At 40.6% G+C, this 22,517-nt stretch overlaps 1 protein-coding gene across 1 annotated transcript in view; it reads right to left on the bottom strand.

The window, feature by feature from the left end:
* The window catches only part of SERGEF (secretion regulating guanine nucleotide exchange factor), a 161,957-nt gene that overhangs the window by 54,196 nt on the left and 85,244 nt on the right, over window positions 1-22,517 (bottom strand). The window contains 1 exon segment of the mRNA XM_072864383.1: window positions 16,481-16,517. Within this exon segment, the coding sequence (XP_072720484.1) occupies window positions 16,481-16,517 (37 nt within the window).

Below are 22,517 nucleotides of genomic sequence, written 5' to 3' on the forward strand. Positions count from 1 at the left end.
GGCATTTATTCATCAAGTTACAGCTTTGCAGTACTGTGGTATTGTCAACATTTTACTGTCTTGGCCAAGTGTTTAACAGCTTACAATGTGATTCAAACTTGACTTCAAGCTTGATTCTTCTATCCAACACTAGTGCAGCTCAGTAGACTATTTTACAGTGCTATATAACAGACTGGAAACCAGCTCTTCACAGGATAAAATACTTGCTTTGTGCCTGGCTTTTCTTCTGTGGAGCCAGTACCCAAGAAAACAAGTCATCCCACCAGATAAAGCAGAGAAACTGGATGTCAGACAAGCTGTATCTACAGAGTTCTTGCCTATATAATCCCTCCCATACCTGTGCTACACTTTCGTAAGTAGATCACAAAATTTTGACTTAGAATTTTTGCTTAGGTTTTAGGGTTGGGGGAGGAGCACATATCCTAAGACTTTACACTGGACAGTAAAACAAGCTTTCAGCCAGCCAAGGAGTGTGGATCTAGAACACCCTGCTAACAGAGGAAATGAAAAAGCCGTCTAATTCATGGCCACACAGACCCCAACAAACGTGTAATGAGGGTAAGATGGAGTGCCCACAGCAGCATGGAGTGTGGCACGGTGACTCAAGCAGGACCTCACGGTTTTAGCTCCCTCAGACCCACCACACAGTTTGTTCAGCACTCTCAGCTGTGGAGCCTGCAGGCTCAGCATCTCCAGCAGACAAAGTCCTGTTGATTTCTGCTGCCCTGCTTTCCTGCTTGCCCCAAATATCCAACTGAATATCTTCCAACTGAACTCCAGGTATAAAGAAGGCATAAGTACATTTACTATCATTATTTTGTAGGCGACTACACTGCTGTACTTTGATACCTCAAGCTGAGCTATCAAAAACAGTCCTGAAATTCTCTAATCCTTCTACTCTTACAGAGATCACCAGTTGTGGACATATGCTTCCTAAGGATTAAGGTGAAACTCAGCACATTCGTTTCTAGTCAAGACAATTACCAGGTTTAAGCTCCAGCCCTGGGGACTTAAATGAATGCACAAAGTCCCTGTAATAATACAAGTTCATCGTTCTTCGGCTTTAACTGCTCACACTGAACTTGCAAGTCAGCATCAGGCAGAAGCAACCAAAAGGTCTTTGCAGAGGGAAACAATCCTCAAAGTCGGAAAGCAGCAGCTTCACAAAACATAAGAAAGCTAATAACTGTAAACATACAGAAATAACACAGCCTCTGAAGCAGGATACTTCAAAATGAGGTACATCTCATACTTCAAAGGAGTTACAGAGCATCCATTTAAATTATGATACTTTAATGGTAGCTACCCTAATTACCTACAGAGAAAACAAAAACTCTTGTTCGATTTTCAATTTCTGGCATTTAATTTGCTTGCTGGGGAATCCCTTTGCTTAATAGGTATTTATGCTATTTTCCTTGCAAGGAACACATTGCCATGGAGTACCCATCATAGGCATTAGTAAGTGATTCTGCCTTTCTGCTTCCCTCTTTTTTTCCTGCCTTTTTGAACTGTGCATCCTTCACTGGAGGGACTGCATCTTACTACGTGTTAGCCTTAACCTTTTGCTAGATGTTCAGGCCAAACTATAGTGAGCTGTGATCATATTTGTTTTGATTTCAGTGAATGGTCTCATTCAAAAGCTGCTCTTAAAAGTCTTTCCCCATTTTTCATTGGCACTTTGCTTTGACAGAATGGAGTTTCCTTTCCTTCGAGTGAGAAGGTGGCAGATGGGAGAAGGAGGAGGATCAAAGCAGACAGAGAAGTATTGCACAAGACTCATGCTGAACTTGTCAACAGAACAAGATTTCTTTACTAGAGTGCTTAAAAAAAAAAAAATAAAGTGGCTGCTTCTTTATTCATCAAATCTACAAGGGCCATACAGTAGCATTCAGGTTTTTTTATTTTAGGGTATCCAGAATTTACCTAGGAAGAATCTTGCCTTGCAGTTAACTCAATCAACAGTGTACTATAGAGACTGAAGGAATCTGAGTCACAGCAAACCATCATACTGCTCCTGCTGTAAATGACAGACAACACAAGGCTTGGATGTAAGCAGAAAACATTTGGATTCCTGCCTCTTTTTATTAGTAGTTGATAAAAATGAGCCTCAGGGGAAAAAAAAAAACAACAAAAACCAAAACCAAAACCCGCTTAAAAATAGGGTGAGTGGTCTTAGAACAGCAAGGATATCAAATCCTGGTACCTTTAACATGTTTTCTCTTTTGGGCCTATAGAAAAAATGCACATGAGCATTAAGGTTATGACTGGCTAGATGCACCCAAAAAAGCAGCATAGGCTAACAACCCTGATTACGTCTCCATTCTGGCACAGGGAGACGGGGAGACTTGCAGCTGCCTTCTTCCTGCCTGGCATTCCTCTATAGGAGAGGAACAGGAGAAGTGTACTGCTGGGACTAAAGGAAGACTCCAGGTTAAATAAGCATGTTTAAAAGTTGCCTCCAGTATGGATCCTTTCATTACCCACCAAAAAGTCCTGTAATAGAGGAGACTAAAGTCACATTCAGTAACCCCAAAACAGACAGTGAGAGGGCCGTCCAACAAGCCATGGTAGGGCACAGAGACTAGTGAGACTTTTCCCCTCCTCTGTACAGAAGTAACATAAACTACTTACTATTCTTGTCTAAGCAAACATCTACTTCTAGGAAAAGGCCAGAATTACCCATGCACTGGGTCTACATCATAGAGAATCAGCAAGTGCTACAAATTTGTCATACATAGCACATGATCCTGCACGTTCAATGTGAAGCATGCATTAACATGATGAATTCATATGTAACTGTGATTTCTGAAATAATCCCATTCGGAGAGGTCAGTTACAGAACTCCCCTTGAAGTAAAGGTCACAGATTTGATCTATTATATTACATCAGCAGGGAACAGTAACAAATTATGAATTATTCCTATAAAAACTAGGGAGCAATTTATTTTACAGGAGTTGCAAGTAAGCATTTATTAAATCAATATCACAAAAAATACACGTTGGCAAGTGTAACAGCTACAAAGATTCTGTTAATACAGCAAAATTCAGCAGGCTACACTGCAAAACAGTCCTTAGCCCTTGAGCATACATACATCTTTCACCATTGACACATCACACACCAAGTGTCCCATATGTTCATTTAGGAGTAAAACGTGTTGCAGGGCTTTAAGAGATACACTTTTCATCTCATTCAGTTTAAAAAGACCTTGAAACGTTTGGAACTGAAAAAAACAGTACAAGAGAAAGCACACGTGAGGAAGCAGTTCAGGAGAAATAAACAGGAAGTCTATAAGCCAAAGCAAACACCTCTCAAGCCAAGTGAGCTCCCTACTCAGAATTAAACTACTATATGGATTTGTGTTGCTTGTCATCCTGCCCATTACCTGAGATGTCTCAGCTCAGCAAGATAGCAGCTGGTGTCACTGAAAATCAAAGGCATAAAGATGACAACCTCCAGTTTAATATCTTCCACACTTACAGCAAAACATCTGCTTACTTGTTCAATCTCTCGGCAACTCAGATTTGTCACCAAGGTTACGATGGGTTAAATATTTTTAAAAAATAATAGCAAAATACCTAAAGAAGGGGAAGGGGAGATGATTAATGATGTATCTTAATAAAACATGGGGAAATTCTTCTATTAAGTTGTTGTTCTGAGCATCATCCACAAGGGAAAAAAAAGAAAGCTCATCAGGTTCAGAATCCCTTCTATTCAAAATTCTTGAGTGGCAGACATTCTTTCCTATAGAGAAAAATGGAAACTGAAATCTTCTAGCCACGTATGTCCTTCACTCATCAGAAAAGGATTGCATCTTGCAGTACCAAACGTCTCATTGGCAGCGATACTTGGGGGGACACAGAACAGCCTGATTCTCTTTTACAAGGTAAGAGGAAATTTGAGAACAGCTTATAGGTTTTTAAGTCACTAGCACTACAGATCACATAATATCAAAACTCTGAGAATCTGCTACCTTTTGCGAAGTTCCCCAGAGGAACCCAGGTCTGGGAAGGCCAAAGGAAGGGCCACAGAAAACATTGGCGGTCACTCTCACAGCTGGTATAAGCATCAGAAATTTCACTGTGGTACAGCATCATGTGAGATGGCTGAAGGTATTTAAAAAAAAAAAAAAAGAAGGAGGTGTACGATGGTTGTAACTTCGCACTCACAGAACAGCCCAACAGTTTCACCTCTTCCACCTGTTGCCTTGGGATAGAGCTCCCCATCATAATTGCTTTATAGTAATCTAGTAATTTGTTCCAATATGAGGCTACAGGGTAGGGTTATAGTACGATGTTAAATCTGCACTAAAGAGAGAGTGAAGAGAGCAAACCTATAACATGAATTCCTGGCATCACGTGAAGGCCTTCCTAGAAAACACTGAATTTAGCAAATCAGTGCTATAATATATATAAGCAATGTTTAAGCCAGAATCAATACATCATATATTATCTTCTCAAGGTAATTATTCCATTAGATTTGGAGAGGGGAGGAGTATTTAGGCCAGAACACTTATTAAGCTAGGGAAAACGTCACTATCTCATGGGGGGGGCAGGGGGGGAGAGAGAATCTATCAAGAAAGACTTAGCATACTGGTTTTTAAAAATCTCTACAGTTTTGGGGAGTTTTGTTGCAGTTGTTGGTGGTTAGGTTTCTTTGTTTTTAAGAACACTGACAGGTGTGCTACCATCTTTAGCAAGTTTAGAGCTATGACTATCAAATACATAGGTAATACAGGCATTTTACTCCTCAAAGACCGATAGGCACCAAGACCTTTATAATGTAGCAGTAGTCTCTCACTTCATTCAGCTTCCTGCTAACTACAGTCATGTCTGAAACTGTGCCATAAACAACTATAACATGCTTGACCTGATTCCTGTTTGACTTACTTCATCAGCATGAATATATCAACCCTTCTCACTGTTCCACAAGAAAAGTTAAATGTGCTGTGTTAAATGTCTCTTAAAGCCCTGTTCAGTACAGCTTTCAGTCCTTCTCACTTTCTCACTGTTTAAATAAGCCCAACAATCTAAAAATAAAATGAGGCAAAGACATTTCTCAGAAATAATAAAAGTCATGGTTTAGCCTGGTTGCTCCTCAGAGACTCTGCAAAAAGCACAACAGTGGAACGAGTCTCGAAAGCATTTTTTATTTTAATTACTTTGTTACCTCCCTTCCATAAAGAAGTGTTTGAGTGAAACAAGTTCAAAAAGCAAAGACAAGTAAAGGGTAATTTTTACAAAGATGCTAACTTTTCATCTCTGGTTTGACTTTTTTGCCCTAATATTTTTTAAATACTCACCTCTCTAAAGCCAATGGTTTTTAATAAAAATGCTTTATTTTTACCCTGAAAGCTTGCTCCAGGCTTGTAAGCTTGAATGGCTTCTTCTTTGTTATTAGTAAAACAATCTTGCTTGCCAGCTAATACCTCTGGATTTTCTCCACTACAATTTCCACTACCTTCAAGTTCAAAGTCCTAATTCCTAAAGTGAAGAAAGAGGATCTGCCCTTATGGAAAGCTAGAGGAACAATTCCCCATCTACCTTGGTTTACAAGAGCTTCAAGAAGCCTGCTTTGATGCATGCATTTAGTCCTGTGCAATTACAGCCATGCAAGGGATATGCGCATTGCCCCAGAAGTGTCCCTGTTTCATCACCAGCCTTGCAATATTTCATATGTATCCTTACAACATCATCTCTCAGACCTATGTCACTGTCAGCACCTCTGCTTTCAGCTTTAGTTTTTAAAAGATTCTTCTGACCTTCATAACTAAAGAGAGCACTTGGAGAATGTGACCAAAATGCATTGTAAAATCCAAAAACCGGGCAGCAAAGATGACTTTGAAATGTGCGTTTGTGAAAAACCCCAACTCATGGTCAAGCCAATCTCAAAAGTTAAAAAAAATCCCTACTTCAGATGTTTTTACTAAGCAGAAAGCTACCTAGAGTATTTAAGATGGTGTAAGACAAACAAAAAAAAAATCAGAAGAAAAAAGCTTCAGAGATTATTCACTTCTAGTGTGGTCACAAGCTAGGTCACACATATTTATTTGTGCACTGACAGACAAATTTCATACTGCTCCATAAAGGAGCTGGATAGCAAGTATACACAAACATGTGGGTGTCAACCCAAGGCTGTACAGCAAAATATTCACTCCTGGAGAGCCACAAATCCCACAGCACAGTAAGGGCACTCCTCACACCAGCTTTCTAAATATAAACCACCTTTCCCTCCTGTCAACCCTTAAGTTGCAAAATTTCTACTCAACGATATACTTAGAAATTTAAGTGTTGAGGTTGTTACATGTACAGAACCCAGAATTATCAGCACAGCTTGCTTAGGCATTGCTCAGTAGGACAGTACTGAAGCCTTAATTTGTTGCACTTCCAAGTGCTTTCAGCTGCTTTGCTGGCCTTGTGCTTTTACTTTGGTGAGCATCTCTCCTACATGCTCTAGATGACTCCCTGAAGCCAGCTATTTGTCCTTCCTTTTATTTCATTTTATAGCCAACAAGCAATCTTTCTTTGGTGAGCAAGGGTGACTATTTTTGTTACTCCTGTTTGCTTCCTTGAAAATTAAGATAAATATGCCTTAGATATATTGCATCTATTTTTCTTCTACTTTAAAGTAATTGCTCCACTTAAAGCCTGTGAGTAAACAAATACAATAAAATCTGATTTGTTTTCTAAATACTTAGTATCTGTCCAGTGAACCCACTGACAAAGGATTGCATGCATCTGTACTGCAGCTCCTACTCTTAAGAGTTTTCCCATCCTCCATAATTTTACAAAACCAGGTGGAAGGACTTTTCCTTTTCACCAATATCTGCAAGCAAGAGCTCTCTACTCATTCTGCTTCAAGTGAAATTCTTGTTTGGTAGCATTCGCTGGTTGTTTGCTAGCTTTCTATGACAATTATCTCCTCTAACTGCCAGTCATAGTTCCAGCTTGATGATTTTAGCTGTCACCAGAGGTTAATATTGCATGCTTGCCTCTTACCCATCTTTTGTAAGGTTCTTGACGCAGCAGAATTATCCCTGTAGATGTGATATGGTGTCTTGCAGGAAACATAATGATAATTTGTGCAGAGGAGCTCAACTCTAGACAAACTATAAGCTGACATCATGGTGATATGTAAAGTTCAATTAAAAATTTTACAAGAACTGTGAGCTTTTTATACAGAAAAATAACAGCTTTTTATCTTCAGAGCCTAAGCAGCTCTGTATCTGGTAACGACAGGAAACCACACTGTAAACAATATGACAACCATTGCATTATTACCTGTCTATATGCTAAATGATATAAAATAAGATAGACACACACACACCAAGATTAATTTTATTTTAAAATTGCCTCTCTGAGGGGAAGGAAGGTGATTGCAACTATTATTAGTTGCAATGCAGTATTTAAAAAAAAATAAAATAAAATAAAATAAAAAACAAACCACAACCACCACAAACCACCGACCAGATCCCATTACACTAGGCAGTGCTAAAATACACTAAGAGGCAGTTTTTATTCCAAAGATTTCACAATCTAAATTGACAAGCCACACAGAGAAAAGAGGAAGATTAACAAAGCATTCTGCAGAGTCAAATCACCCAAAACATGCATCAATACAGTGACAAAGCCTGGAAGAGAAGGTAGCTGTAAAATTTAGACTTCATTTCAGTCATCAAAGATGCAGGCCAGCCAGATCTTATCCTAAACTGTGGAGTTTCTTTCTAGGGGGTCAATGCAATCCCGATTTTTCTTGTGGATCTAATTAGCTTTTCACAGCAAAATATCCTCCCTTTCCTATAACCAGCAGCCACTGACTTCAGACAATTTGGTTGATACAAAACTTTTTTTAGCCCTATCAGAAGGCTTTTCCAAATGCTCAAATTAGCATTTCCTCATTTCTCTCATCACCTTACACCCCCAAATTCATAAAATAATTGGCAGCTTGGCTTTCCATTAGCCCTTGGAAAAGAAGCTCAAAGAGATCAGAGGATCAGATTTTGTGACGGTAGCTTGCTGAAAACATCAAAAAATCAGACATTTGAAATTAATTTGCAGCTTCTATCTTACCAGAGGAACAATTAGTTTGCCTGGAGCATGAAACAGTCTACAGAAAAGTAACACAAAGCAAAAAGACATTTGAGCAGCACTGTTAGGGCTCACTGTATCTAAACATGACAGCAAAACTGTGATGTCAGATCTGTATCTAGCTCTGTGGAAAGCACTCAGACAGGTGCTCAAGTTAATGATATGAGCAAGGCTGCTTTTTTACAATGAATACAACCAAAGCAGTTTATATTTCGAAAAGCTATTTTAACAGTCAAAGCCACATTAAGAGCTAAATGACATACAAAATGGCTCTGCCAGAGAACAAATTTATAAAGCCGACATATAACCCCCATGAAAATGACAACAGTGATGGCTACTCGAAGTCCTGCCAGGTGCCCTTTAATAAGCAGAGAATGTGATTAGTGCTGCAATGCAAAGAGACAGCGTGCTGCAACATGACTCCACGCTGGTCTGCCAGGAAACCTTTACAATAGAGACCCTGGCTGCACTGGGATTTTTCATGCATAATAAATAAAGCAATAGACTAGCAGACTGAGGCTCCTTGCTGAACACCAGTGCCCTCCACTGCGTATGCTGAAGATTCCTCCAAACACTACAGCAATATGAAAAGCAAGAGAGAGAATTTATGATTTTCTCTTTATGACAGACTGCTGAGTCCCCCCGGACCAAATGTCAGACACATGACTACATCTGCCGCTTCATAGGGCTGCTGCGAACATTTAAATAATACTGTCAGCGTAATGCAGAGATCTGTCCATCAAACTGCACAGCCTCCTCTCCCCATTGGTGCTCACTCTGCCATAGAAATATGCCTTTCATAAACTGTTACAGTACTTCCTCAACTGATGTTTTATACAATAATTTAGTTGGAATCATGGAACTTCACTAAAAGAACGTGACCTCGTTAATTAAGAGGTAGTGGCTCCCACATAAGAACCCTTCAGCTTCCTTACTACAAAATGTGGACCCAAAGTGTTTGGGATGCCTTTAACACCACCACCATTATAGTATGTGTATCACCAGCTCCCTAAGTTTGGGATCACTTTGATCACATTTGTTTTCCAGCTCATAACTGCTATGTTCTTCCACCATAAGAACATAAAGAGCAAATTTTAACAGATCATGGAATAACAATTCTTTTACTGCCCTCTAACACTACTACACACTTTAGTTCAGAGCATTTGAAGCATGATCTGCCATTTGAGCAGAGGGATGTTTTATCCTAATTTCCTTTACAAAGACTATTCTTCCATTAAATTTACTATTACTGTTTACTCTCCAGCTGGATGAATTGCAGCTTCAGAGGGACATGAATGCCCATGTCATGATATTTACAGCAGCGGTTGCACACAAGCCACAGAGAAGACAGAATCTTGAAACAGATCACACGTTCTAAAACACAGCAAACAAAAAAGGCTGCAGGAGATAAATCTGTCCCTTTTCTGGAGGGGCCTATTATTTAGCAGAAAGTTGAGAACTGGTTTTTAAAAATGTTGTATGAAAATGCTGTTGCATTGAACACGCTGAAATGGATGTGATCAGACAGGGACTTGTGATCACAATGTAATCAGACAGGGACTGGTCTCCTTGTATGTCATTTCTGCTTCCATGTGCAAAACATGCTTGTGGTTGGTGGCCAGCTTGGGCATTTTGGTTTGTTGTTGTTGTAACATTAATTACACAGTGCCCTCTCCATTACCATTACTCATGGGGAAAATGCAGTGCTAAGTAGCAACCTGAAGAGAAAAAAGCCCAGAGGAGACCGAGACAAGTATCAAGGGAGTAACTGCACAACGACAGTAATCACAAAGCCCAATTTCTTCTTGTAAATGCTACTGCACCACCATCACCTGCACTGACAGTGCCCCTGCGGTGTGGGTCACTACACAGTGGTATCAAAGCCAGGATCTGTGGACTATCTCAATGAAGGAGGTTTTAAATCATCCATGCAAGAAAATAACATAGCCCTGAGCAGAAGTCAGAATTCACCACGCTGACTATGAAAGTGCAAGGAAAAGCCATTTGCACTGTTTGAAGTAGCCACACGTCCAAACACTTTTCCCTTTTCACCATACTAGAAAATGCATACTTGAAAGGTCCACGTCTTTCCCTTCCAAACACACAAAAATATTTACAGTGTCCAAGTTATCCATTACATTACCAGAAAAATCAACAATTAGATTTGGTATCAGCCACTGCGCTACTGTAGGCATGCACAGAGCAGGTAAGAAATACCTGCTTATAAAAACAGTCTCAGTTTTTACAGTCAAGGGGAGCCAAATTCCCCTTTGAAGGCTGCTTTAAAGATGAACTTCAACTGAATCTAATAAGCTTTTAAAACTTTTTAAAACAAAAAGCAAGACCAAAAAGGGATATTATGCTTTACTAAGGCTTTGAGGAGCCAGACTATAGAAGTGTCACCCTCATGATGATTTGTTTGTTTGTTTGTTTTAAACTACTTCAAGGAGGCTTGAATAAAATTTCTGTGTTTAATTTTTATTAAAATAAGACATTTGCGTTTGGAGGCTCTTCAAGACATTCTGTCCTGTGCCCTGTAGTTGCAGTACAGTCAAGACGTGGACATCTTATAGCAACTCTGCTTTTGCATAGTTAATATTGCTTGATTATTGAAGTTATAGCATTGTATGAGCCACATGTGGCATGCTAAGTGTTCTCTTAAAGGATGACTATTCTCTTTAAAAAAAAAAAAAGGGAGGATCAAAGTCTTAGTGGGGAGCAGGCAGGAACCTGATAAGAGCCTTCTCCATAAAAACCATTTTTAACCACATGCTTTCTAGGGTAAGAATGGAACTCCCTTACTTTTTCAGTGTTGAAAACACTATAGACTCCCAAAGCTGGAAAAGCTCAACTTTGTCACAGTGATTTAGTTTCATTATGTATTTCATTCGTTCAAAGATTCTTTCTTAATATCACGAAGTTCAGTGCTACACAGTGCATCTATCGTACTCAGGTTGAAAAGCCAGCCTTTGTTGTGCTCAGTAAGTACATACACGGTTTTCAGTGTTGGAAGACGTTTTTCAGATGTGAGATGTTGTACAACACTTATTAAATAACTATTCATTTTTTTTCAATCAAAAATAGGCTGGGTCCCATGATGATTAATCCTTGATTGAGGTGAAGAGTGCAAGGTTTTTTCTTATTACGCAGGGATTTTCATTTTCAAGTGAAGGTCACACAAATGTAAAAAATAATACAATACTTGCAAATTTTAGAATTAGTATCACAGGACAACCCCAAACCAAAACAAAAATGTGTTTTCACCAAGAGCTAGAAGTGAGGACGTTTATACTTTTTCATGTACTAATTATTACTTTTAACTCAATAAGTTTAGAAATGTAGGTATATTTGGAGACATCCCACACCTCCTTTTTCTTTATATCAAACATTTACCTCATGATCAAATGAAAACTGAATTTCTTCCAATTTACCCAGGAAAAAGGAGTCAGTGCCATCACAGTGAAGAGAACAGCCAAATTTTGCACTGACTTCAGTAGAAGAAAGCAAGAAAAGAGAATTCACATAACAACCATACAAATGGATGCAGACTATATAAAGTAACATGAAAAAACTAACTGCTTGCTAGCCCTACAAATCAGTTTGTATCATCAGCAAGATGACTGGAACACCACTTCAGCATTTGTGAAATGCTGAATTTATAGCTATAAACTCTTCAGGAGGGATAGGCAAGGCAGGAGAGGCGGTGGGGTAGCCCTATACATTAGGAAGTGTCTGGATAGTTTAGAGCTCGATGATGCTGACGATAGGGTGGAGTGTCTATGGGTAAGAATCAGGGGGAAGGCCAACAAGGCAAATATTGTGGTGGGAGTCTGTTACAGACCACCCAACCAGGATGAGGAGACTGACAAACTATTCTATAAGCAGCTGGGAGAAGCCTCACGATCGCTAGCCCTTGTTCTTGTGGGGGACTTCAACCTACCGGATGTCTGCTGGAAATACAATACAGCAGAGAAGAAACAGTCTAGGAGGTTCCTGAAGTGTGTGGACAGTAACTTCCTGACACAGCTAGGGAGTGAGCCAACTAGGGAGGGTGCCCCGCTGGACCTCTTGTTCACGAACAGAGAAGGACTTGTGAGCCATGTGATGGTTGGAGGCCGTCTTGGGCAGAGTGATCATGAAATGATAGAGTTTTTGATACTTGGAGAAGCGGTGAGGGGGGTCAGCAAAACTGCCACCTTAGACTTCCGGAGGGCAGACTTCGGCCTGTTTAGGAGACTGGTCGACAGAGTCCCCTGGGAGGCAGCCCTAATGGGCAAAGGAGTCCAGGAAGGCTGGACATTCTTTAAGGAGGAAGTCCTAAAGGCACAAGACCAGGCTGTCCCCAGGTGCCAAAAGACGAGCCGGCGGGGAAAAAGACTGGCCTGGCTGAATAGAGAGCTCTGGCTAGAACTCAGGAAAAAGAGGAGAGTCTACAACCTCTGGAAGAAGGGGCAGGCAACTCAGGAGGACTACAAAGGTGTAGCAAGGCTGTTCGGGGAGAAAATTAGAAGGGCGAAAGCTGAGCTAGAGCTCAATCTGGCTACTGCCATAAAAGACAACAAAAAATACTTCTTCAAATACATTAGCAGCAAAAGGAGAGCTAAGGAGAATCTTCAGCCCCTAGTAGATGGGGGAGGGAACACAGTGACAAAGGATGAGGAAAAGGCTGAGCTACTTAATGCCTTCTTTGCCTCAGTCTTTAATAGTAGGGCCAATTGTTCCCTGGTTACCCAGCCCCCGGAGTTGGAAGATAGGGATGGGGACCAGAATGGAGCCCCCATAATCCAGGGGGAAATGGTTAGTGACCTGCTGCACCACTTAGACATTCACAAGTCTATGGGGCCTGATGAGATCCACCTGAGAGAGTACTGAAGGAACTGGCAGATGTGTTCACCAAGCCCCTTTCCATCATTTACCAGCAGTCCTGGCTAACTGGGGAGGTCCCAGTTGACTGGAGATTAGCAAATGTGACACCCATCTAGAAGAAGGGCTGGAAGGAGGACCCGGGGAACTACAGGCCTGTCAGCCTGACCTCGGTACCAGGGAAAGCTGATGAAGCAGATCATCTTGAGTGCCACCACACAGCATGTAGAGGATAACCAAGGGATCAAGCCCAGCCAGCATGGGTTCAGGAAAGGCAGGTCCTGCTTGACCAACCTGATCTCCTCCTACGACAAGGTGACCTGCCTAACGGATGAGGGAAAGGCTGCAGATGTTGTCTACCTAGACTTTAGTAAAGCCTTTGACACTGTTTCCCACAGCATTCTCCTGGAGAAACTGGCTGCTCATGGCTTGCACGGGTGTACTCTTCGCTGGGTTAAGAACTGGCTGGATGGCTGGGCCCAAAGAGTGGTGGTGAATGGAGTTTACTCCAGTTGGCGGCCGGTCACAAGCGGTGTCCCCCAGGGCTCTGTGTTGGGGCCAGTCCTGTTTAATATCTTTATCAATGATCTGGACGAAGGGATCGAGTGCACCCTCAGTAAGTTTGCAGATGACACCAAGTTGTGCGGGACTGTTGATCTGCTTGAGGGTAGGAAGGCTCTACAGAGGGACCTGCACAGGCTGGATCGATGGGCTGGGGCCAACTGTATGGGGTTCAACAAGGCCAAGTGCAAGGTCCTGCACTTGGACCACAACAACCTCATGCAACGGTACGGGCTTGGGGAAGAGCGGCTGGAAAGCTGCCTGGCAGAAAAGGACCTGGGGGTGTTGGTTGACAGCCACCTGAATATGAGCCAGCAGTGTGCCCAGGTGGCCAAGAAAGCCAATGGCATCCTGGCTTGTATCTAAAAATAGCGTGGCCAGCAGGACTAGGGAAGTGATCGTGCCCCTGTACTCAGCACTGGTGAAGCCGCACCTCGAATACTGTGTTCAGTTTTGGGCCCCTCACTACAAGAGAAACATTGAGGTGCTGAAGCGTGTCCAGAGAAGGGCAACGAAGCTGGTGAAGGGTCTAGAGAACAAGTTTTATGAGGAGCGGCTGAGGGAACTGGGGTTGTTTAGCCTGGAGAAAAGGAGTCTCAGGGGAGACCTTATTGCTCTCTACAACTACCTGAAAGGAGGTTGTAGAGAGGTGGGGGTCGGTCTCTTCTCCCAGGTAACAAGTGATAGAATGAGCAGAAATGGCCTCAAGTTGCACCAGGGGAGGTTTAGACTGGATATTAGGAATTTTACTTCACTGAAAGGGTTGTCAAGCATTGGAACAGGCTGCCCAGGGAAGTGGTTGAGTCACCATCCCTAGAGGTATTTAAAAGACGTTTGGATGAGGTGCTTAGGGACATGGTATAGTGGTGGTCTTGGTAGTGTTAGGTTTACGGTTGGACTCGATGATCTTAAAGGTCTTTTCCAACCTATATGATTCTGTGGTTCTGTGAAATGAATCATAAATCTAGCCTCTCTGTCTTAAAAGTGTTTCTATTTAAAAGATGATGCAACAAAAAAAAAGCACAAACACATTTGTATATACAACCAGAAATAGTGACTTGGATATTACACTGCTAAAGGCTTGCTTTTCAGTTTACCTTTCGTATCGAACTTGAGTTATTTCAGTCTAAAGGTCAATCTAATTTACTAATTAAGAAAGAAACTGATGATATAGTTGTCCTAAATAAACTCTGCTTGAATGATAGGTTATTAGAAAATTGTACAATCAAGTAGACATATTTACGGAAATTTGTGTGATAACTTCAAGGAATATAACAGTTGACACCTTTGAACTAAGAGTGACAAGCGATCAGAAAAATCCTACCACAAAATGTTCTAAATAGTCAACCTTTTAAAAGCACATGTAAAAATTCATTTCAGGAATAAAATGTATCATAGTTCTTTAGTTCAAAAAAATAGTAACATCACATCTCTGTTGTCCTTAAAATAAAATCGACTAGCTTCCAGCATTGATAATTTTCCCATTTAATTCAATAAGTGTAGCACACAGCTTAGACAGGCATATGACATTCTTTACATATGCAAAGTTCTTAGTTTATTGTAACTTACTTCTAGAATTTCTTTCCCCTACCCATTTTTTCCCGAGCTTTCTGCCTAGAGGGCAGAAAGCTTAAAAGGACATAAGCAGAGGGAAGGTTGTTCAAACTCAATGCTTTGCTTTCATGCACACTGGAGGAATCTGCTAGCAGTACACTTTTACTTCATCAATTCAGCAAGAAACACAAGGTGATTCTTCAGATTGCTCTTCAGTCAACATTAATTGTCAAGCACCAGCCTGACAATTAATACAGGCATGTGACACCGAACAAGTAGGGAGAAGGTAAAGGGAAAATCTTTTCTTAAAGACAGCCATAAACTAAGCAGAACTTAACAAGTTCGCTACAAGGTTTAATTGTAGAAAGATAATTAGAGAATATACCACAATATATATGGAAATATACTACATATACAGAACACCACCTCTGTGGCCACTTAATGAAATTGTTAAGACACCAAGCTAAAGTAAATACCTTAAAAATTAGGACATGGAATGCAGGTTGGATACCAAATAGCTGGTTTCTCCACACCTGTCATATCACACTTAAGAAAATCAAGGGAATTCTTCGCCTAACATCTCAAAGCATCAGTCATGGCAATCAAAAATGTCTACGTAGATGGAGTGCTGGACTGAAACTTAGAAGACTGTTTCATTTCCAGCTCTGATTAGCATAGAGTTCCTTTCTTCATCTCTCTCACCCTATCTATAAATGGGGATAATTATGCTGACCTCCTTTATAAAGCACCTGAAAAAAATCTACAGTTAAAAATGTTCTTAAACATGTAATTATAAATAATAGCAATCATGTATCAAACTTCAATTATCAAATCATCACATGAAAGCAAGAAGCTGATTATTCCTGGAATTAGTACCCAAAACTCAATTTTTCCACCGACATTAGCTTCCTAGTACTTTCATCATTATTACAACAGCTGCTTTATACTAAGATGAACTAAAGAACCTGACTACCATTGACTGACATTTTGAAGATTTTCCAAGCTTCGAACAACAAAAGACCACGGATTTTTTTTCATTGAAAATTTCCATGTTAAACAAAGATACTTTTGACCAGCTTCAAGCTTAGATGCTACTCTGAATCTGCAGCTTGAATTGTTGCAATGGCTCCATTCTAAAACAGGCTGTAGCACTTTGCAAATGGATTTTGCTGTTACATCCATCCATCATCCCTCTCTCCTTACAGGGGCTGGTCAACAAGAGCACCTTTTCATTCTCACCCACTTATGCTATCAGTTTCTCCTCTTTCCTCCACATCTATATGTTACTTTCCTCCTTTCAGCTGCACGCAATGCCCTTAATCACTCAGTATGTTTGATGTTCACGTTTTTCTTTCATCTTGTGCTACTTAAAAATGAAAAAAAGGTGAGAGGATTTGATATAAAATTAAGCTACTTACCAACTACTGCCAGATTATGCTCTGAGCCACATGCAATCTGAAAAAGAAGCATGAATGAATAAAAAAGAACCTGCTTACCAGTAGGAAGACAACCACAATTATGACAGGAAATTAAAAATTAACCTGAAACAAACAACTACAGTTTGTAGGATGCAAAATCAAGGTTGAAGTGCTCTCACTTTTAAACGAAGTTTCATTTGTAGTCTCACTTAGGGGCTTGGTGGCAGGGGGGTATGTTTGTTTGTTTTGTTAATAAACAGGCATTTTCTTTTCAAAATGCAGTCACCACTGACATCTCAATCCTTAGGAACAAGGCTGACCACAGGTCTGAAAAAACATCACACCCTTGACAACATCCACTGGATCCAACAAGACAATTCATGGGCATAGAACAAACGCAGATTAAGCCTCTGCAAGGTCAGAGCCATACAGAGACAGCTGGGAATCAAAAGGGCGATGAAGATCCCCATTTCTCTTATCTATACTGTTTTTCCAGATGATCCCTGTAGAACTGCACAAAGTATACAAGGCTCAGTGTGATAAACCTAAAGTCATATGATCCCTATGGTCATTTGTCTAGAATGGAGAAAAAATATTATAGAACTCAACTTTTCTATTAGCAGCAGGCTGGTTTAATTTTTAAAAGCTGCAGGAAAAAAAAAAGAAACCAATGCAAACATTTTCTCCCAAGGTCATTAGTGATGGAAATCAGTTATAAATTTATTTTCAAAGCAAACTCATAGGTCAGTGTATTTTTCTTTCTTCTTTGCAGCTGCTGTGAACATCAGATGTTTAAGTTCCTTTAGCTTATATCACGTAGTATCTCTCACTAAGCTTTTGTGAAGTTCTTCACAGATGATGGTAACACAAACACGGACAGCAGCCCACTGCCCTACTGCAAGGGCTTGTCTCTCCTCACTGAATTCTTTTGCAATGTCACTGCTGACATAATTGTCTGCTGTAATACAGACATCATCTTACACAAGGTTACCCTGCCGAGTGCCCTCAAGTTTTAAATTAAAAAACAAGCAATCCCCTCAAAATCCTGTATCCAGTTCATTGTCTTACACCTAGCTGCCAATTACACATACTACTGAGCTGGAGAAAATTAATAAGCACGTTCTTCTACTTTTTAGAAGTACATTTGCAATGATAAAATATAAAGCAGAAGTATATTAAAAAATAGAAGTCCAAACCATCAAAATTTTATATGGTTTTGTGCGTGCATAACTTTATAGTTTTTATGGACAGAGAAACTGCTGCAATCGCCTCAATGACTGCATAACATAAAACCATAGAAGTTAACAAAACAGTCCTTGTACTCAGCCCACTGTGCTTGAGCATTTACTGGAAAAGAGATACCCAAGACTGACACACAGACTAGCTTGAGCAATTGTGTTACAAATAAACACTGCAATCACTACTACTCACTATGTACTTGCACCACAGCTGTGACATGAAAGCATTTGGTCAATGCCATCCTAACACAACAATGGCAAGGAAGACAAAACAGACTCTTTAGGATAGAGGTGCTTAGCCAAGACATTAAAGCATTCGGGAAAACAGGGCAAGAAAAATAATTCAAGTCACAGCACACTCCAGGATGGACTCATCTTCAGAAAAATCAAGACAAAACAGCAGGAAAAGTAATGCCTTTGCAAGAGCACTAGCAGGGCTGCATCAAGTCTTCTATTCCGCAATATTGCAGGCAGGCAAAGCTTTAAGCTCTGACTGTTAAAATGCATAAATCATCACCATATCCCATATCATTATCCTTACCACACATCAGAGCCGGTTCCTAATGCCTATTCACTGGCTAATGCTCCCACCAATGCTTCTCAAGCTTAAAGGTTGATGCCATGGAAACAAGATCCACACATGGCAACACATACGAAGGCTTTCTAGCAAAAAGCAAATTCTGCATCTTCACCAAGTGCTAAAAATTGGAGATACTGAAGCTGCTGCTAATAAAATAAGTAAATTTTATCTGACGTGTTAATAATCCTATCTCAGCTACTTCCCTAGAAAATACGCTAACACAGGTACCAATTCAAAAGGATCAGTACAAAAGAACTGCACAGGCTGGTGGCTCATACTTACGGCCAGGATCCCTTTCAAAAACACTATATTTAAAAAAAAAACCCAACCAAAAAAACCCCACAACAACAAAAACATACCACAAACAAAAAAAAACACCACACCCAAACAAGGTGGTGTTTAGCCTGTAAAATATCCCTGACAAAGAAGCATTTTCTTTCTATATCTAATAGCAGCAGCTACAGAGCCTGCAAACCAGATAAAAGAACAATGGTGACCTCATAAAGCTTTGTGCTCTATTCATATAGCTGTTACTCTGCCCACCGTTCAGAGCCACCCGCTAGTCAGCTTATCAGGTTGTAAGGGAGTCAGTCAAACAACACTGGGTACAACCAGACCAGGAACTGCTATATTATACAGACTCGCCAGCTCTGGGGAGTTGCCCCCATGACAGCCACTCACTGCCAACACATTGTGCAGATGCGCTCATTGCAGCTCTGTAGCCTGATGGGGTAAGAGCTACTGCAAAGCACAAATGACAAGTGCTGCCGCACTCCTTTCGGTCAGGTAAAAGCCACCTCAGTGGAAGAGCCAGCTTTGCCAACGACTGAAATAAAGCAAAATCGCAAGCTGCTGAAGGCAGTCCCCTAGATTCACCTTTGACAGCCCAGAGCAAGGACAGCACATGCCATGTATTTGGAGCAGCAGTACTGTGCTCCAAATAAGAATTTGCTAGATTGAGAGCACAAGGTTCACCACCTCTGCCTTATCGCAGGGTGTCACCACCTGACAACACAGACTGACGTTGTAGGAACCCCCAAATGAAACACACTCTTATGGGACTCTAAAGTTAGCTTTCTGAAACAACAGCCTTATTCACTGCCCATGCTGCTTGCTACAGGCTACACCATCCACCCACAGGATTCCTGCTGGCCTGCACACCTATAACTCTGGAGCTCAGATGGGACCACGCCACAGAGATGAAGCAAGGTTGCCACTGCTTAATGAGCAGTGCTGCCTTGCAGGTATTTCATAACATCTTTTTTATAATAAGCTTTAAAATGTGACACCCCCTTGTCTTCATGACTCCCCACAACAGGCAACAATCAGCCAAGAACACATAATTTGCTGGTACAAATACAGACCAGCCAGAGAACAGCGTTGCTGAACAGATGTTTTATGCTTACATTAGATGTAATAAGCTCTGCAGTCAGTGCAGGTCACTGGGAAAAGCCTGGTATTTACTGCAGCAACCATAATTTTCTGGCTACTTCTCTTCTATCCCCACCCCCAACATGCTGCAGAGAAATTAAATTCCAACAGACATCTGTGTGCTCCCAGTGGATAAGTACATTCAAGGGTACTTATAAACACACAATAATGCTTTCTAATTGGGCAATATTTTTACATTCTGTTTTAACTGAAAAAAAAAAAAATCACTAATTGTAAAGACAAATCAGAGTGACTGCTAGTGAGTGAAGCATTCTGTGAGCCTAAAGAAACATGACCCCCTACACAGAAACAATTCATATTAAAGTTTCTTCTCTGTTTGGAGGAAAATTTGAGACAAGTTGTGCAAGGATACTATGATCTCTATATAAATGATCTCAAAGCACTTTACAAACGCCTGTGAGGCAGGCAAAAGAATGCTTAGGGACCATTTTACTCAGAAGTCATTTACCTTATTATCCGTGCCCTTTCAACCATACATAAATTGTTTGTTTCTTCCCTTAAATTGTGTGTTAGCAAGCTGTTTTCTACCTAGCAATGGTTGCAGTTCAGATCCATCCATCCATCCAGATTAACACATGTGGTGAGAGGCAGCCAAGGGCCCAGCATTTTATTAATCATAAATAGTCAGGACATAAGCTGCATGGATGGTGAGGAAAGACCTTAGCACAGCAACCACTAACTCTGGGCAAAACACCAACATCTTTCTGCAGCCTGCAGATACGCCTATGGCCCAGTCCTAACAAAAATTAATTGTTTCCTGTCAAAGCAGTGGGTTACACAAAATAGAGAAAGCATTTCACTTAAAAGTAAAATATCTTTATATATTTATAATACTATATGAAGTACAAAAATAACAACATGTTTAATATATTATATACATACATATATATGTGTACATATATAAGCAAATGTGTGCATAAATAATATATGTATGCATATTAGGAAGAGGTTATCTGCTGAAGATGATGTTATCAGGGAAGAAGGTTCAGAGGAGAGGTTAGGGTAAATACAGAGCGCCTGCCTCTTATATCTGGGATAGAGATCTTTCTGAAGAATAGCTATCCCTCCTTTTGTTCCCTCACAGTCCTGTGAGGTAAGACAGTATTGTTCTCTCCCTTGTAAACAGTAAACAAACATATGCAGGATAAAACTCATGCAGATATTTAGACATACAATCTCCCATTGATTTCAAAGGGTAATTAAGAGACAAAATACCTTTTGTCAACCATCCCCTAAGGGACTTCCGAGTACTATAACAAAACAAGTCTGACAAAGTATATAAAAATCCAAGTTTCAGGCTAGTACCTTGACCACAAGGCTGTTCTTTCTTTTCTTTCTGTACTCCCAGTGCTCCAACTGATGATCTGTTGTGCAACCCATCAGGAAAAAGATCGAGTCAGAACTGCAGGCAAAGTCAGCCTAGTACTGCAGCAGCAGGGAAGGGACAGTACCGGGGGTTGCACGGAAGAGGCATGGGGAGCTGGACTCACAAGGGGGATTGCAGAATGAAAATTCACAAGCATCTGAACATCAGGGTGCTTAGCTAGAACAACAAAAATGCCATTTATTTTTGGTTCACTACCCTATGAGTGCAGGTTAATTCCCTACAGTGCAATTATTTCCCAAAACATTCAAGGATATGGTGGCTTCCATCACTTCTCAGAGATAAGAGCATGAAGTACAAAATAGGTTTCTAAGGATGAATGCAGATATGTTTAAGTAGTTGCATCGAGATTCTAGTCACTACCATTTCTAACTTTTTAATTGCACAAAACCAGAGCAAGAGAGTGAGAGAGAGAGAGAGCGCGTGCACGAGAGCATAAGAGCGCGAGAGGAGGGCAAGGGAAGGAAACCATTAAAAGAGTGTGCACATAAGTATTTTTACCCAGGACTTTGTATCTGCCTTTAGCCATGGCATCCCATGTCTTTTGAGAAATTTCACTGTAAGGAAATTGCCAGGGCCAGAAGACAGCAAATTTTATTCCTTCTGGGATCAGAAGTCCTAAGGGAAGGAGATGAGGTGACCGAGAGACTGCAGATCAAAGCTTATGCAAGACAGGGGAATCTTCTCTCGCAGAGCTGTTCTTCCATGCCCTTGATTAATGTATCCTAACAGTGCTTTGTACTGTTTGACACACTCTGCCCAACTATATTTGTATGCAGAATTCTACTGATGTGAAAAACTAAAATAAAATAAAAGGAATCTGATTAGCAAAGCTGTCCTGCTTCCAATGATCCTTCACTAGGAACTCTGTGTTCCTCTTCTGGATCATCTGACTCCTGATTGATAAGAAAGCAACTTGCTAACCTCGTCACATTCCTTGGTGAGCACAAGACTAAGCGCAGTTTAATGCAACACATGTTAGCAGCAAACCACTACAACCTCACCAAGAACAGCACATTAAATCTGTTCCTAGCTGTTGGCTGTATCAGTTGAAAAGAGAGAGGCCCAGTGCCCTATAGCTCACAAGACATTTTCCATCAATCTAGTAATCTAATATTCTACTTAAGTTCAATTATTTGTTGTTGTGTGATTGGCTTTTTAGTTTGTATGTAGCTTTACTTTCCACTACAGCAAGAAAATTCACAACAATTTAAACTGAAGCCTGTGTACTAAGGTCTGGAAGAAAACATTCCTCCTTGAGACACACCTGACCAAAAGCTAACGTGCCATGTAAGTGGACCTTTGCAAGCATGGAGGAAGAGAGGAAGCGTTAAGACATTGGCAGGATGCAGTAAGCTTTAAAAGAAAGATTTTATAGCTTTC

This window comes from Ciconia boyciana, chromosome 6 (genome assembly GCF_034638445.1).
Source record: "Ciconia boyciana chromosome 6, ASM3463844v1, whole genome shotgun sequence".
In the NCBI taxonomy this organism is placed as follows: Eukaryota; Metazoa; Chordata; class Aves; order Ciconiiformes; family Ciconiidae; genus Ciconia; species Ciconia boyciana.